Source organism: Eupeodes corollae, chromosome 3 (assembly GCF_945859685.1).
Source record: "Eupeodes corollae chromosome 3, idEupCoro1.1, whole genome shotgun sequence".
Lineage (NCBI taxonomy): Eukaryota > Metazoa > Arthropoda > Insecta > Diptera > Syrphidae > Eupeodes > Eupeodes corollae.
This window is the reverse complement of record NC_079149.1, coordinates 80,485,372-80,504,334: the sequence shown is the minus strand read 5'-3', so window position 1 is coordinate 80,504,334 and position 18,963 is coordinate 80,485,372. Positions and strand designations below refer to the sequence as shown.

At 32.5% G+C, this 18,963-nt stretch overlaps 1 protein-coding gene across 1 annotated transcript; it reads left to right on the top strand.

The window, feature by feature from the left end:
* Positions 1 to 17,618, top strand: LOC129951079 (LIM domain-binding protein 2). Its single transcript, XM_056063089.1, has 2 exons — positions 1 to 144; positions 15,414 to 17,618. The coding sequence occupies exon 2, from the start codon at positions 15,519 to 15,521 to the stop codon at positions 17,310 to 17,312; it is 1,794 nt and encodes a 597-aa protein (XP_055919064.1). The 5' UTR covers positions 1 to 144; positions 15,414 to 15,518; the 3' UTR covers positions 17,313 to 17,618.
* The last annotated feature ends 1,345 nt before the right edge of the window (positions 17,619 to 18,963 follow it).

The following is an 18,963-nucleotide window of genomic DNA, read 5'->3' as shown; positions in this document are numbered from 1 at the left end:
TGATCATTGACGTTAAATTTCAATGTGTCAGTCAAAAGTGTAAAAAAGGCTGCTGAAAAGTTTTTGTTTTTCGTAAAATTAATATACCTATTTAATTATTATATCTACAGAACCCAACTTAGTATTATCAGGGTTTGTAAATATGTAAGTTCCGATTCATAAGTGTTCATTTTTGACAAGTGATTTTTATCAAAAATAATATTTGTTTTCCGTTCTTTTTTTTAATTGGGATGTATCCAATCTTCAAATATGCTTAAAATTCTCTATAATTTATATATTAGTTTTATAAAATATGGCAAGTTTTGTTTTCTACTGTCTATCAGGTTAATTTCAAACAAAAATGTTAATATTTGGTTACCAAATACTATTCGCTTGGTCTATTGATTTTGTGTACAAGTGCCGAGACTAGATGATACGCCACTCGTGCTGCCCATTGCTTGGCGCATACCCTTTGCAAATGGATCTGTGTACATACCTAAATTCTATAAAAATGCATCTTTTTTTTATTTTGAAAAAAAAAAACTAATTTGAATGAAACTTTGAATTTAGTTATAAAAATTAGATACAAGTGTTAAGTTGTATTTTCAAAATAATGAAAACAAAATCATAGTATAACAAAATGGCGTTGGCTATTTTGACAATTAGACTGTGTTTTTAATGTTTTTTCCAAATTCTGTTAATGATATTTGTTTTGTATCCATACAAAACATATGCAATGAACATAATTATGAATCTAGTGGATCGGAGCCAAAAGATTTGAATATTCTTAATGATATCTCCATGCAATTAGTTTTTAGCTGCGTTGTTTTATTCCGTTTCGTTATGTATCTGGGCCAGCAATTTGAACCCCATAAAACTTCTTGGTTTTAATTTTTAAATTCTAACTTAAACTTTTGTAAACAAGAACTTTAATCTTTCGACAAATCAATATACGATATCATCTTCGGTTGATTTAGAAATGCAAGTCTTCGGATGAGTGCTAGGCATCCAATAACTTAAATATTAACTGCCGGCATGATAGGTTTGTTTTTAATTCTTTAATTCGAACGTTTTGTCTTTTAAATTTCAATATTGTTTAAGACCTGCGTTTATTAATTCTTAACAAGCAAAATAATTTAAAAATAAATGTTTAAAAAAGCAATACCTGTTATGCTCAGGTATAGTAACAGATCTCACCCTTTACTTGCAACTATTTTGTCTGAGTACTGATGTCCTATTTTTGACATGAAAAGAAACCAGTTGATATTAAAGATACAGGTAACCTTAGTGATGGTGACAACGGAAACGGATACAAAATACAAAAGTACAACTTTTCCGAACAAAAAGAAATGGATACAAAAATCATCAAAAGTACATTTTCAGAAAAAAGAAGCAGGGGGATACCACTTCAAATACATTGCATCGTTACGCTCTCGACTTATAAATTTCAAATAAAGTTTTGACAGACATCTAGGTGGCCCCATTTTTAGCGTATTTCACAGAAAATGCGTTTTATTTTTTGTCGTTTTCACGCTTTTGGGAAACCACTTTAAATTGATCCATCTGGAAGCCATTAACTCTCTCAGTGGTTATGTGTACAAATATACCAGAAGTCGTAAGTGTCCGAATTTTCTTGCACAATGTATTTCTATTTTGGTTTTTAAGTTTATTGGGTATCGCTAGAAATTGTTGGAGGAAATTATTATTTTATCATTCATGGTTAAAACCTCCTAAATTGTATGTACATTAAAGTTTTCCACTTATTTACTCATTCGAGGTGGCCTTACAGTAAGGGACGGACAAGCCAGTTCGGTCTCCAGTTTCGCACGCCAAGTAATTTAAGGTCCCCCAGATATAAGTATTATGTAATAATGTCAATACAATTTAGAAGATTTCAACCATGAACTTTTCCAACTTTTTTCGATATTTTTAAGATTTGGTTTCCTTCAAACATTTGAAAGTTAAAATTTTATTTTCGACAAGACTACAATTTTTTAAAAATTGAAAAGTTAGATTAGATAAGATTTTTTATTTTTTCAATAATAAAGTTTACAAAATTTACAATTCAAATTTTAGTAAATAAAAAAGTTATGGGTGTGGCATTGCCGTCTGCCCGATTGATTTGTTAAACATTTTGTATGTACGAGTATGTATTATTAAAAATTAAAATTAAAACTTCTAATTCAGAATTTTGTAATCAAAGAAAAAACAAGAGAAATTTACATTTTGGATCTTTTACAAGAAGAAAATGAGCAGACATTTAAAATCGCGATGAAAAGTACTTGTCGTAAGAACATGATGTAACTACTATGTAAATTCAGTATTTATGTAGTGTCTATATTTGAGTACATCTTCTAGATAACTGTTGAGGGCTACCAAATTAGAACCATTCAATATGCTTTTAGTTTGTTCCATCGTCAAAGTCAATTCACGGAAGTAATTGCATCTTAAGTCTCTGTAGATAGGGCTTATTGCTAAAAGGTGAAAAGTGTCTTCTTTTGCTCTCATATTGCATATTGTGCATAGATTTGTGTCTTTATTAATTAATGTTGAACCATTTAAATTAAGCATATCACAATCATTAAAATAGTTGTTTCAGTTTAGGCTAAAGCTGAGCTCTGGGTAGATCGGTCTGTTGATAGAGTTAGTAGCTTGTTGAACGCATTCGTTGTGCTGATGAGTGTCGTGAAGCTCGAGTAACTTATACAGATTTTGCTTTAATTCAGCCCGGTCTTCATATGGCAAGTTTAAGGGGGTATTCTGGTCTAGAAACATGAATTTTAGGTAATTTTTGAAGTGCTGTAGAAAAAAGCAAGCAACAATTTTACTATCAATTTTTGTATACATTATTTATTCTTATTAGAAGCGTACAAAAAAAATAAAAAAGTAAAAAAAAATCAAAATTCCGTTAGTTATCAGCTGATGGAGTGGTGCGTCTCAAAAATTTGGCGCGTGACCATACCCACGGTTTTGACTCTCCTAGAAATCTGAAATCAAAAACTAAAAAAGATTATTAATCTACAATAATGTCGCAATGTCTGGAACTACGGAAAAGTTACAAACATTTTTTTTTACAAAATGGCGGCTGTCTAAAGAAAAATACAAAAAATTTACCATTTTTTGAACATTCTTCGATTTGTTAAAAATAGTAAAAATGAAAATTTGGGGATGGCCGTAGTTCCGGACGTAGACAAATCCCTAAAGAAGACTCTCTTTAAATTTCAAGTAAATCGGTTCGGCAGAACCTGAGAAATCGTGGGTATCAGATTCAAAAAGACAGTTCTTAGAAAAACGCGTTTAAAGTACCCCATTTTGTCTTTTGTTCTATTAGCTGCAGCCCGACCGATTTGGATGGCTGCTCAGCAAAATACTTATTTCTCCGAAAATAATTTGAATTTGGGAAAATCCTCTCGTAGACATATTCTTAAATAGTTAAACTATGAAAATATGAAAAGAAAAAAAATCGATTTTTTTTAATTTCTAGACCAGAACACCCCCTTAAGTTGAATTCACATTTATCAGACAGAGTTTTCCATTCGTGAACCCATTCCACCTTCCTGTTTATTACAAACTTCGTAAGAGTATTGGGTATTCTGTGCATTAGTGATCGAAGAGTTTTTAGGATATAATCAAAATGTAGCTTGACAGTATAGTGGTATATATAATGAAGGTAAACCTGTTTCTAACGTAAGAACGTAATTTGGTATTCATCGGCAGGTGGAAGAGTTTTTTTTTAAACAAATATCGTTGCAGTTTTTCAACTTCTTCATGTGAACAGTAGCCTCAAGAGAGCGCATAATTCATTCAAAGACTTTTTATTTCGCGGAGGTCTTAATTTCATTGTTCCCAAATATATCTTTGCAGGAAGAATTTATAAGCTTTTTAGCGGAAACCAGTTTTTTCTCAAGGTGGAAAGAAAACTTCATGTTTGATTGCAGTATAACACCAAGGTATTTGTATTGTGTGTCTGTTTTAATTGATTCACCAGCTAGATACCATTTTTCGCCGTTTCCCAATTTTGTTGATGATCATAATTTTTGATTTTTCTAAATTTATTGCAAGCTTCCAGGTTTTACAATAAGTATTGAGCTTATTGTTGATATGTTGAAGACTCTGTAGAGATTCAGCAAACAGAACGATGTCGTCAGCATAAAGAAGCACATTATTTCTTATTTCTGCTGCGCATACTCTAGCAGGTAGATGAGAATAAATATCGTCAATGAACAGTGAAAACAATATTGCACTCAGAAGACAGCATTGCTTCACTCCTGATGTTGTGTTAAACCATTCTAAAATACTCGACACCCACACCGATTGTCGAGTATTTTGGTACATATTTCTGAGGACTTTTAAAAGCTTCGTAGACAATCCTTTCTGTGACAGTTTGTAGAACAATGCATTGCGACCAATAGAGTCAAAAGATGCTTTAAAGTCGACAAAAAACATGTACAATTTTTTATTTTGTTTCAGAAAATGTTGGGCAATGGTCGTCACAGTAAAAATGTTGTCTATCGTTAAGTAGCCTTTACGAAAACCTGCTTTGATACTCGCTCAATACTTCGTTTCTTTCTATTCATTCGTTTATTCGATTAAGTAGAATGCATCTTTAAATTCCTGAGGCACCATACCGGTTCTGAAGATGAAATTGAAGGCGTCAAGCATGTGCGTTAGGAACTCGATAGGAGCATTTTAGTAAAATTCGTCAGGGATTCGATCAGGACCTGATGCTTTTCTGTTTTTAGAGCTATACAGGCTCATTTGTAGCTCATTTAGAGTTATCTGCGATCAAGTAGATCATCTTCGACAAGTGGTTCTGCGTAGTGAAAGTTGTCCTCTTCCAAGTAGCATGGATTCAGCAATAGTTTGAATTGACTATTTTCTTAAAAGCTATGCCGAACAAACAACAGAAATTAAATAATATAAGATTTTTGTATTTTTGTTCTTTATTTGAATTTAAATATTCTATCAATGAAAAACATAGGTATGTATAGTTATAAATTATATACATACATACATACATTATATAAACACAAGTAATATTTTATTTATTTCAATTCGTTAAATACTAACGTGAACAATAAATGCTTAACATATAACTTTAAAGAAATGTTTTAAATAGTGATTTGGTGAACTTTTAAGTAACTAAAATTTCTTAAATATTTCATTTGATTGATTGAAAGGGCTATGAACATCATAGTTCGATCTACTAATGATTTAATTTTGTGACCTTTGGAGTCGTATAGTCGATCGACTAAAAGTTAAGTAGATGGTGATGATATTTTTCCAATTATTATTGCTGCAATAAAACAAAGTTGTTGAAGGTTTATAAAAGTAAGCTTTTGAGAATAAAGCGGGAGAAAGTTTCTAAAAAAGGAAGTAAGAAAAAAGAAATAACAACGCAAGTACCTTTTCTAAATCGCTTCAATTCACGTTTACATATATTGAATAATAAATTACCCACACTACACAGGAATATTTAAGAATTGATGTCACAAACCAAACGAAAAGTAGTCGCGCCCAAATCTCTTAAAGAACCCAAGAGTCAAACATGTATTCAGAAATAATTGGAATTTTCTTGAGTGTTAAAACTCATTGTTATACATTTGCAAATAGGTTGGTGTATCGACAATCCCTTAATAATATTAAGTCTTCTTGCAAAGGTAAGCAGACAGAAGTAGAGTTGATTCTTTTAAAAAGTTAAATAACATCAGCATAAATAAAGACGAATTCTTTATGATCAAAACCAACTCGTTTATAAATCAAATTAGGCCTAATTGGTTGCACATACAGCGGGTTCCCAGGACTAATAGGAGGACGCATTAAATATACATATTTTTGCAATTCATGCAGACTTAACTTTATAACCATAATGAAAACGTTTTTATTTAAAATAGTCCAAAATTACAATTTAAGCCATCGAATAGAAAATCAATATTAAAAACAAATGCAACTCTATAATTTAAAACCTCACAAAGAAGACACTGGATCTTAAATATTGTTTAAAATATTGATGTTAGACATTTGATGCATTTAAACTTCCACAAAATTTTAGTTCGAGCACCACAACGTGCAACACATCCTTATAAAAAAGCCGACCGTCCGTAAATAAAATAAATTTATAATATTGTCTTATATCTAAGGGTTAGCTATCAACACAACAGTGGCGAGGCGTGACTTATTTATAAAGTTAAGTCGGAGAAAAATGAGGGACTAGAAAAAATATCAGAAATGTACTTGCTGAAAATAATCTCAGAACTGAAGTAACACTATTCGGAAGTGTTAAAAACAATCAACTCAAATTAAAAATTAGAGGAAATGTGTCGCGTAACATGTCTAACATGGGTGCTAAATCTTCAAGGTGACGAAGGGATGGAGTTGTATGCAAAAACTTTAAGTTCAATCAATCGAATATTCCATGAAAAATATTTATTAAAGAAGATATTTTTTTATACGGCATTTTTGCTACAAAAGAATCCTATTTCGATTTATTAAGAACGTTAACTTAAGAATACTAAATTAGTAAAAGATTTATATCTTGCATTCAGTTGACCTATAATATTATCTTTAATTTGTGTACAAAAAAGCGTTTATAGTGCGTTTTTGAATCCGTTTCAAGCAATACCCTTTTCAATGGCGGTTCTCCGCAACCGTTAGCGTTTAGACTTTCGAAATTGATTCAAATTTCTCTATGAAATCAGAGCCAAGCCAAGCCAAAACATTCTATTTCTCTCTTTGCGATTTCAACATCCGTTTGTTTATTTGGAATCAAATTGAAAAGAACACCAGAAATATTTGCTTTCTAATTTAATGGATAAGCTCAAAGGAGGGGTAGAGTGTCCTATTTCTACCACTTTTTTTTCTTTAAGAAATGAAGTTTCTCAAAGTCATTATTTTCATCTAACAGAAAATCTCTCAAGAGCCGTTGTGACTTTTAAGTTACTAAAATTTAAACAAAATGCAACCACATTTCACAAATCACTTCCAATTCAAATTTTGTTCACACTTTTATTTATACGCCTTGCACTGGAAATCTGCCTCATTAATGTGTTACTTAATTAAAATTACAGTAACTTTCTGCCAAAAATAATTCCACTACGCTTAAGTGGCAACCCCTACTTCTTAAACTTCATCCGCCGAGAATGAAGGAAAATATCGAATAAGTCGATAGAAGACGGGTTACGTTTGGCTTGTTTTCTATACACAATGGATGAATTTTTGTTTGCTCTATGAATAACAAGTGTAGTGCGTCAACGCACTGCTTTGCTTAGGCTCAACCTGACATGCGCATGCGCAATGCGTATTTCCCCATTTCCAACAATCTTGTTTGTTTTTGCACAAGCAAGTGAATTTTCAGATACATAGAAATTCATCGAAAGAAAGGCAGTGAACATCGGGTTATTTCTATGCTTAAGAAAGCGTTAGTTGAATAAAGAAGCACGCGCCTAGCGAGAAGTAAAAGAGGAAACGGGAGAGAAAACAAATTTTGCTCTATTCAGCGAAAAAATAATAACCCGGCATCAGTGTTGCCATAATCTCAAATTTCATAATGCTACATTTCAAATTTTATAATGCTAGATGGTATGGGAGCTCAAAAAACAAAATGCTAAATTTTAAAATCCATATAAAAGTCCATATCGGTGATTAAAAAACAAACATCTTCGCTCTTCCGCACATTTTTAACAATATGAGAATAGTCTTTATTTTCATTGCTTCTACTTTGAACAGCCTTTTTAGGCGGTTCCTTCTTAGTATTGTTTTCAGCAGTTAAATCGGTATGTACTGTGTTTCTGGGTTTGTCTCTAGCAGATGTGTTTTTGCTTTTGAACTCTTGGAATTTGTAGGCAACTGCGCAGCCTCTTTAACTTGCCGGGTGATTACTCTGGCAGTTCGCACATTTTGCTTTGTGATCTTTGCTCATAGGACAATTTTTAGTTGCATGTTTTCCTTCGCACTTTACACAAGCAAACTCTCGGTTGCAGTATTTTTGGGTATGACCAAAAGCTTGTCAACGTTTGCACTGCGGAACAACTTTAGATTTTCGGAGTGGTTCAATTTTAACAGCTATGCCCAAGATTGATCTTATTTTATAAATCTCCTCGAGACTTTGTTTACAGGCAAAAGTAAGCATGAATAAAGGCAGCAACCTCTTACTTGTCATTGATTCTCCAGAGGAGTTTTTAATTGTCTCATTCTTAAATAGATTGACTGCATCAAGGGCTTTGAAGCCTTTTTGTACAAGATCTTCAACTACTTCCTCGGGAGAGCACGAGGAATGAAGACCTCTGGCTACTACTTTTATTGACCTTGTAGCTTTGTTCTCATATGAGTGCCATTGTATTTTGTGTTTGCTCAGTTCTTCAGTGACAGATCTATACTCGTCAGATTCTTCGACTGTGACTTTCCAGTTGTCTTTGTTGTACCATGTGCAACCTTTTTAGTAATTTTTTTTATATTATTTTCTTAAGATCTCCAAAAATAGCAAATCCTGAGATCATAATTGGTGGTGGTTTAATTTTTTTTGCTGCCTTTAACGTGAGATATTGATTTAGCAAGAGCTATCACATTATTCGCTTCTTTAGTTCCTGTATTCAACTCTTTGTTATTTTCGGTTTTAGAGCTTTTCTGATTATTTCAACGAGTCTCGGGACTACGTTTACGTTTCTTTGTATTATGCTTATTTTTCTTTTTCTCAGTTTCAAACAAGAGGTCTTCTTCATCAGTTGGATATTCAGGTTCAATATATTTTGGACTTAACTGAAGCGTGGACTCTGAATCTTTCTTGTCAAGCAAGAAAACTTTCTCTTCGAGATTTTTTCACTTGCAGCTAAAGATTTTGAACTAGTACTTTAAGTTGTTTTCTTGCCTCTATTTCAATTTGCCATTCTTCAAAGTAGTTCTTTGATTTTTATTGGGCTTTCTCTTTGACTTCGATGGAATTTTGTTGATCTGTGATGTCGATTTCTTCATTGATCTTGGTTCCTATTTCGCTGATGTTTTAATATCTACAGTTTTATTTGAGATTGTAGATGATGTAACCCCTGAAGTGAATTTGTTTGGGGGAGATCTTTGCATCTTTGAACTCCGTCTCTCAATATTTTTAAGCAATAATTGGTCCTTCCCAGAATCCATAGGACCGACCTCAAAAGAGAGTGGATTTACCAGTTTCACTGAAATACCATCTGGGACTGGTGCATTCAGAGCGATATTTCTGTTTTGCTCTTAGTTCCTGAAAAGATAACTCAGGTTACTCAGCTCATGGATCCAATGGATCCAACGCTCGTCGTTAGTTGAGTATCCAGCGGGAGGTGACGATGCGATTTTGCACGCCATCCAAGAATGCAAAACTTAAAAACAATAATGCCAGAAAAGCATTTAATATTATTTTAAAATTTCATAATGCTTTTCTCTTCTCTATAATGCTAGATCTAGCATTAATAATGCCGTTATGGGAACACTGCCCGGCATACCTTTGAAGAAGAAAATACATGTTGATTAAATTATTGTAAAGTAATGTCGATGTCACAAGGGTTGCTGTTGTATGATTTGTTTATATACATGATGCATGAAGTTTTTCTTGTTGATATTGAGATTTACAAAAGGTAAGTCGATAGGAATCGACTTATATGGTGCCTTCGCCACTGCAACACAAACATATTTAGTTCCACATAATTCCAAAAAGGCGTATAATATGGTATATGTTCATTAACAAACTTAAGTCTTTTGTTTCTGTTTTGTTAACTGATGTATAACTTTATATATGGCTGTACTGCAATTTTGGTCATTGTGATGTTTCTTCTTTATGATTTTTTCGTTTCTGACTCCTTAACTCGTGGTCTCTTTCAAGAAAATTCCTTACGACTCCCAAGTTAAAAAGAAATTTTGGTTGATTAGCCTAAAACTAAGAACACTGAAATTGTTTTATGACACAATTTTTCAATCGCATTACTTAAATCAATAAATACGCAATCTACTTCTTAACGTATTGATGGTCAATTTAACTATCACCGAGCTATTCATCTGTTTAAAGTGATTCAACTTAGTTCAATGCGATCGAACAATCTCCGATTAGAATTGCCAAAATTCATTGTAGGTATGGTCAAATTTTAAAGTGGTACCTACGATATGTCTAAATAAATGTACCAAATTTGGAGTCTTGTGATAATATTCTTAATATTCTTGTTTTTCCGAATGTGGACACCTTTGTCGGTCTCAAGATGTTTTTCTTTTTTAAGAGAAAAAAAGGTAAGTGAGAAAATATTGCGGTCATTTCAGTAAGCTTCTGGTAGCTCTATTTCAATTGCGACAGAGACTCCATATTTGTAGGAAAATCACTATCACATTTGTTTTTGTGGAAGCTTTTTAGCTATATACATAAAGTTCATCTTATTTGGTTGTCATTTATCAAAAATCACCTTAGCCGATTTCACTCTTGGCTATCAAAAAATAATTGAGTTACAATAAAGGGAAATAATACTAGATACGAACAGTTTAGGTACATACATTTAAAAACATTACATCTAAAATACATACAGTGCCATTAATATTCGTTTTTTTTTTGTTTCTTTCCATAAAACACTTTACTTTTCACTTTAAACTTAAAAATAGTTAAAAAGCAGTTTTTCTTTAAAATATTTTGTATTTAATAATTTCAAATTATACACATTTTTTAATTAAAATAGCAATTTAACAAAATAAAATAAATAAAGAATACGATAACTCAAAAAATAACACTTAATTAATATTCGTTTTTTTCACATACTTTTATTAATTTTTTAATTAATCTTTCTTACCATTGATTTTAATATTTTGTTGGACACCCTTGATTGGATAAAACTCCGTCCAGTTGCTACATGGGCATGTTTTTTTTATACATTTTTGAAAGTATTCAATGCCTATTTTGCTCCATTCTTCTTGAAGCCGAGACAGGGTTTTCGCGAACTCGACGGTCCAATTCATCCCACAAATTCTCGATTTTGTTTGGATAACTTTTGGCAGTTATACAGAAGCCATTCCCTTACAACAAGCGCCTCGTGCTTCGGACCGTTGTCCTGGTAAAATTTTAAATTCCTTAAAATTCCCATTTTCTCACCACTTTGCCTTAAATTTTCTTTTAGGATCCTCAAATAATATTCCTTATTCAATATACCGTAGATGAATACTAAATTTCAAATGCCTCTTGTCGAAATGCACCTCCAAACCATAATGTGCCCGCCTCCATGTTTCTCTGTTGGGTTTATGTTCCTGCTTTTAAGCCCGTCATTTGGCCTGCGCCACACCATAGCTCTTCCATCCGATCCAAATAGGTTGTACTTACTTTCGTCAGCAAATATTACATCATCCCACCAAATTGCATCCTTATTTTTGTGTTCCCTCTCAAATTTGATCCGAATTTTCCTGTTGCACATATTGATAAATGGTTTTTTTTTCGGCCAATACGACCATTGCACAGTGGGACCGTAGTGGGTCATAGGGTAAAAGTTTGATGTTATTATTATTGCCTCATATTTCCCTATAGTATTTACAAATAGCCATGCCACCTGATTACACAAAATAAATCAAATCCACAAACAGAATTTTTCATTCTGTGCTTTCGAAGTGGGAGATACCAGACAAATATCGTTGTCATAGCAAGTGCTCTTTTTGCAATAATCTTTAAAGTCATATATTGTTTAGAATAGTTTTTTTTTTATATTTGTTAGTAATGGATATTCAAACTGAAGGTATGTGCTATGTTTACAAAGTATGTTTTATTATTTTGATCACTTCATAACCAAGAGCAAGTTCCCACAAAGAAAACCCAAAATTAGTTTTTTTGTCGCTTTTTGTTTAATTCAACGAGACTTTTAATAACAAAGTCAAGAAAAGTCATGCATGATTCATATACTAAAATATTCGTATATATATGTAGTTCCAAAAACAACAACATCTAGCTGCGTCTAGCTGCGATGGGCTGCGATTGACTTTGCATTCTCCTTCTAACTGCAGCACATTTCATATACATATATTTTTTTTGTTTGTTTGAAAGGTGCTTGTCTGAAGTGTTCTTTTAAACGTCTGGGGGTTCTGGATATGTGGCTGTCTTTGAACAATATCAAAAATGAGGTTGAGAGGAATCGTAAGGTGTATGGACCTTGGCGGACGCTGAAAACATTCAAATCGATCTCTTGCGAAATCGGAATTGTTTACTGTTCAAGCGGTTTAACATATATTGGAAGCAAGTTACTCGGTTGAAAATAAGACTGTACGAAAAATACAGCGACTGATTAAGCGAAACCGAGGTATGGACTCTTAGAAAGCAGGCAAGTGCAACCAGAAAAGTGGGTGTATTAGTGGGCAGATATTTTGCCTGATGATTGTTTATCGACCCTGAAAATTTCATTGAAATCGGTGCAGTGGTTCAGATTCTATCAATCTATGACCGCCTCTCCATACAACTGGAACCACTGTGCATTGTAGCCATGTATTTATGGTTCAGCGTACCGTTGTTGCAGATATTTTCTTTTTGCATTCCATTAACACTTCTTGCACAATTTTTAGTGTACTAAAACGAGGATTTGCTTTAATTTTTCTTGCTATAATCCGTTCTTCTTTCCTTGTTAACTTTTTTTGTTGACCCATCTGCTTCTTTGGCTCGATCCTTCCTTCTCTTTTATACCTCCAAATAATATAACGGACAGTGTTTGGCTTCATGTCTAAAATATCAGCAATCTTTTTTATATGGTCCACTTTATTATGGTGAAAAATAACAAGCTTCTTTTTTCAAGGCTTGCATTTTTTCCTTTGCACCCTATGATTAACTTTTTTAATAAAACCAAACGATCTTACACTAAATTGTTTTAAAAATGTATGCAAAGGTCTAGTGAACACTTTATTTTACGGGTCTCTTGAATAGACAAACTGTTAATCGGAGCAAATGTCAAACTCAGCAAAGAAAACCAAAAACCGAATATTAATGAAGCACTTACATGTGTTTTTTTTGCATTTTTTTTATCGTTTATCTTAGTGCATTTAAGGGATTGCACCATTTTTTTTAATAAAATATTTAGAGATTAATATACTAATTTATAAAATAACCAAATAATAAACCTAAAATCAACTTACACTACGAGATTAAAACCGAATATTAATGACACTCACTGTATACTGATAAAATATTAAAAATAATCCGACTTTTATTGAGAAATTTAATAGTTTGGTTTGATAAAAACGTCTGCTAGTTAAATTTTCGTGTTTGGGACGAATCGTTTTTTAATTGATGTTAGTAATAAAAGTTTACTATAAAAAATCTCTGCCAGGAAAATCCAACCAATCTGATGACAATCGAAACAATGTTTAAAACCCATGAGTCGAAAATGTCAAGTTGCAATGTATTTTAAGTGCTTTTCCAGTGTTCTATTATCGGTAAAATTGTATTTTTAATGATTTTTTCTCAAAAATTATCTGTTATCACCTTTTCTTGCCTGTAACTTTCATGTTGAAAGCTTACCTACACTCTCGATTAATAAGCTTTCAGCTCTTTGTATGTGAATGTTAATGTTAATGTTAATGTTAATGTTAATGTTAATGTTAATGTTAATGTTAATGTTAATGTTAATGTTAATGTTAATGTTAATGTTAATGTTAATGTTAATGTTAATGTTAATGTTAATGTTAATGTTAATGTTAATGTTAATGTTAATGTTAATGTTAATGTTAATGTTAATGTTAATGTTAATGTTAATGTTAATGTTAATGTTAATGTTAATGTTAATGTTAATGTTAATGTTAATGTTAATGTTAATGTTAATGTTAATGTTAATGTTAATGTTAATGTTAATGTTAATGTTAATGTTAATGTTAATGTTAATGTTAATGTTAATGTTAATGTTAATGTTAATGTTAATGTTAATGTTAATGTTAATGTTAATGTTAATGTTAATGTTAATGTTAATGTTAATGTTAATGTTAATGTTAATGTTAATGTTAATGTTAATGTTAATGTTAATGTTAATGTTAATGTTAATGTTAATGTTAATGTTAATGTTAATGTTAATGTTAATGTTAATGTTAATGTTAATGTTAATGTTAATGTTAATGTTAATGTTAATGTTAATGTTAATGTTAATGTTAATGTTAATGTTAATGTTAATGTTAATGTTAATGTTAATGTTAATGTTAATGTTAATGTTAATGTTAATGTTAATGTTAATGTTAATGTTAATGTTAATGTTAATGTTAATGTTAATGTTAATGTTAATGTTAATGTTAATGTTAATGTTAATGTTAATGTTAATGTTAATGTTAATGTTAATGTTAATGTTAATGTTAATGTTAATGTTAATGTTAATGTTAATGTTAATGTTAATGTTAATGTTAATGTTAATGTTAATGTTAATGTTAAAGCTAATGTTAATGTTAATGTTTTTTTTATGTGTTGTTGATTAGAATCGGCCAGAGTAGAATTAAAACATAGTTCCATTATAATATCTATCCGACGAAAACAGATGTTTATGTGCAATAATCAAAACGTTGAGATATTAAAGAGGTTCGATATTAATACGGGATGAAAATTTAATAGAGTAATGATCTATTGGAAGCTGTGCTTGTAGGTTATCGGTTGAGATGTTTTTTTTTAACTGTTGGTGGGATTCTTTTGCCACTGAATTCTTTGAAGATGATGCTACGCTTACAATTCTGTTCCGCATTGAGGTTGGCCCAAAACGTTATACCATTGGCCGAACGCTTATTCTTGTAGGAGTATTTTTGAAGGTGGTGTTTCTGATCTTTATTTTCAATTGAAACATGCAAAAGAATATCTATCAATTTAAACCGGATGATTTCAACATGTTATCCATCTAAATCTTATAAATAGTGGAATCTGGAAAACTGTAAAATTACTGTTTATTTATAGCTAACTGTTTATCTGCTCGCTTGACTGGGCAACAACATGATTATCTTAAAATTTTCAAAAATAATATTTACCATACATCGAAGTATGATGTACTTAAAAATGTGTCTTCTAGCTGGATATCGACCCGATACACTCGGCTCATGTTGGCCAACTCAGACTCCTATCTTAAATCATATCGAAAAACCTTCTCGGATATCAGGCCAAATAATGTTAACTTCTTTATTGAACCGTTGCGAAGCAGTTTTAAAGTAGCTGTGTGAAGAAATTTAAAATTGTTTTTTTTTTTTGTTTGTATGTTTAATTATATTTTCTTTATGTGGATTTTTATTTTTTTATTATTCCTCCAAAATCTGCAATTGGGAACTAAATGTCAATTTTACTTCTGATTAAGTCAAATTAAACGTCCTGTGTTTTTATATAGTAACAAAATTAAAGTATAAACAACTTTAAACATGGAGTCTAAAATTTGTCCAAATCAAAGTACATTTCTTGTTAAAAAGTCATCTTTCTCCGTTATTAAAAACATTATTTTTTTTATTTACAGCCACCTGTCCACTGACTGAACTGAAATTGGGACAGTAAATACAAATAAAACTTCTTGAATCTAAACTGCTCAGTTGATTTAAAAAAGAATCCCTTCACAAAAGTGATGATTGGTATCAATCGAAGAGGTGTTGGTTCTGGTCCACCCATAAATGCATCATCTTCGTTAGACGATGCTCCCGGTAATTGGAAATCTGGTCCTCCAAGTGATAACCAAAACATGATTGGAGGCTCAGGTGGTTCTGGTGGAAATCAAGACGGACAAGGGGGAGTTCCATCTGGAGGATTTTCACAAGGCGGTCCATATGGTGGTGGGGGTCCAATATTTTCGCAAACTGGACAATCATCTCCAGCTGGAAATCAGTCAATGAGCGGATATCAAGGCGGACCTCAACCAGGTTCCAATACGCCCCAGTACAATGCCTCACCAGCACCTTCCGGTTCATCTACTCCTGGTCCAGGTCCACCGCAAAATATTGGCTCTGTAAACTTTTCACAACCTCCAAATGCGGGCGGTGGTTCTTTTAATGGCCCGGCAGGTGGAGGAGGAGCTTTCGGATCGCCATCTTCTGGAGGAGGGCCTCAATTTGGAAGACCGGGAAGCTCTGGTCCTTCATTTAGCGGTGTACCCAATGCCCCTGGTGGACATTTTGGATCACCTGGAGTTTCAGTAGGATTTGGAGGACAATTTGGTGCAATGCCAGCGGGCTCTCCCTTTGGCCATGGTCCCGGTGGTCATCCAATGATCGGCGGATCACAACAATTAGAAAGAATGGATGCTGGTCTCCGGAGACATAACTCATATTTTAGTCATACAGAACACAGAGTGTTTGAATTAAACAAACGTCTGCAGCAGAGAACCGAAGAGAGTGATAACTGTTGGTGGGATTCTTTTACCACTGAATTCTTTGAAGATGATGCTAAGCTTACAATTCTGTTCTGCCTCGAGGATGGCCCAAAACGTTATACCATTGGCCGAACGCTTATTCCAAGGTTTTTTAGAAGTATTTTTGAAGGTGGCGTGTCTGATCTTTATTTTCAATTAAAACATGCTAAAGAATCATTTCATAACACATCGATAACCCTAGACTGTGATCAGTGTACGGTTACTACACAACATGGAAAACCTTTCTACACAAAAGTTTGTGCGGATGCCAGACTTATCCTTGAGTTCATTTATGATGACTACATGAGAATTAAATCATGGCACATGACTATTAAAGGCCATCGTGAACTTATTCCACGTACAGTTATAGGTACAACCTTGCCGCCAGATCCTATGATTTTGGACCAAATAACAAAAAATATTACAAGAATGGGTATAACAAATTCAACTCTAAACTATCTTCGATTATGTGTTATTCTTGAACCAATGCAAGAGCTGATGTCTAGACATAAGGCATATGCTTTGAGTCCACGTGATTGTTTAAAAACGACTTTATTTCAAAAATGGCAAAGAATGGTCGCGCCGCCAGGAAAAAAAGACCCTCAACGACCTGCAAATAAGCGGCGAAAACGTAAAGGATCGAATTCTGGAGGAGCAACCGGAAGCAACACACCACCCGTAACAAGCCAAAAACGTTCTCCCTCTGGGCCAAACTTCTCTCTAGCGTCTCAAGATGTAATGGTTGTGGGAGAGCCTACACTCATGGGAGGAGAGTTCGGGGAAGAAGATGAACGTTTAATCACACGTTTGGAGAATACGCAATACGATGCAACTGTTGCATTAGATCATGAAAACCATCCTGCATTTGGACATGCCGACTCTCCCATGGCTGGAAATAACCCCTGGAACATGGAGCGATCGGGTGGTGTACCCCCCAGCCCAAGTGGTGTTCCTGGTCAACAGAACAATCCTAATAACGATGTAGATAAAAAAAGCCCGGCGGTATCACAGTGACGAATAGAAAATCGATAATTTTGAAACAAAAAAATTTAAGAAGAAGTCTTTGGATTTGTGTAAGATTATAGTTCTTTTACTCTGAGTAGATAAACCTTTTAGAACTTAAAAAGTAAAATAACGTAATTCCCTTGATTAATTTCCTTTGTATTAAATATGTGGTAGGGAATAATTTATTTTCATAACAGCATATGTACAAAAATTCGCGTAATGATTTTTAAATGTCTCACTATATTGCAAAATAATCAATGTTAATAGTTACTTAAGAATTACATTTATAATAAAACTGTAATTATATGTGTTAAATTGTTTGCACTTTTTATAGTACCTATCCCAAAGTGATTAGTTCGTCGATAATAGATTTGATCATGAAAACAATGATCATTGAAAACTGTTCAATTGAATTGAGTTGAATTACCATATTCAACCGGAAACTTCAGTGGTCAATACATTTGATTATGAAAAAAGGAACGGTTACTTTTCACACGCCAGATAAGTAGAAAATATTTGTATTTAATCATAAATAAATTAAACGTTTTCATAGCACGGCATACGCATATAAAATACAGAGCGGTCACTCACCCACTTTAAAAATCTTTTATATTCTTTAAGTGGTTTAAAATTTAAACAAACAATATCTTGAATAATGGACATACCGTTGACAATTTAAAAAATGTAGATTTTATTTCAAAAACTTAACAGAAACAAGTTTTTAACAAGTTATTTTCGCAGAGCTTGTTAAAGGTCTCCTACAAACGTCTATGTCCTACGTCTTACCATCCGTGCTGTTAATTTTTGAAACAAATTGTAATTTGATACATTGTGATAAAAAGAAAGCTCGCCACATCTTAACTGATCCGCCGTCAAAATGTTATAGTTATAGAAATATTGCGGTTCCTTCCCTTCATCCATGTTAAAGAAACTTCTTAGTTAATTGCAGATGTCTACATTGTGTTTCGCTAATTCCAGTCTATTGACTTTATGTTGGTAATATAGATATGGTTAAAACTGATTAGTATTGTTGTTTTCGAGACGAATCGACGATAATAACTTCGAACACCTAATCGTTGAATTGCTAGCGGGGTTCTTAATTATTCATTATTTGCAGACAGTGAATTTTATCATCCCTTCCAGATCGCTTAGAGTGCCATAATTGTTCTAATTTTAAGTCTCGTCCAACTTCTACTCGTATAGGAATTATCTACGTTGAGTGACAACCGCTAGACTTTTAGAAATAGGAGCTGGATATGAATGTAAGGCAAGCGTAATATGGGAGTTATATTAAATATTGGAGAGATGACATCCTCTTAACTTAAAAATCAAGGGAGAGGCTTATATCCAAATGAAAGAACAAATTATGTTATTTGCGTAAATATGTAAATCAAACAATTATTTATATCGATAGTTGAAATATTAAGCAGGGCTGAAAATTTTTTTGTGAACTACACAAATTACCATTTAAATTGTGACTAGGATCTTTAAGTTGGTTCATATAATAGTTTATTTCATCCTTTTTTTAGCGTTATGCCCCTATTCAGGACTTTTTTAATAGTTTTGGAAAATTTAAATATAATTATTATTTTATAATTTACTTATATTTAAATAAAATTGTATTAGTATTTGGTACAATTAATTAATTTAATAACAGAGT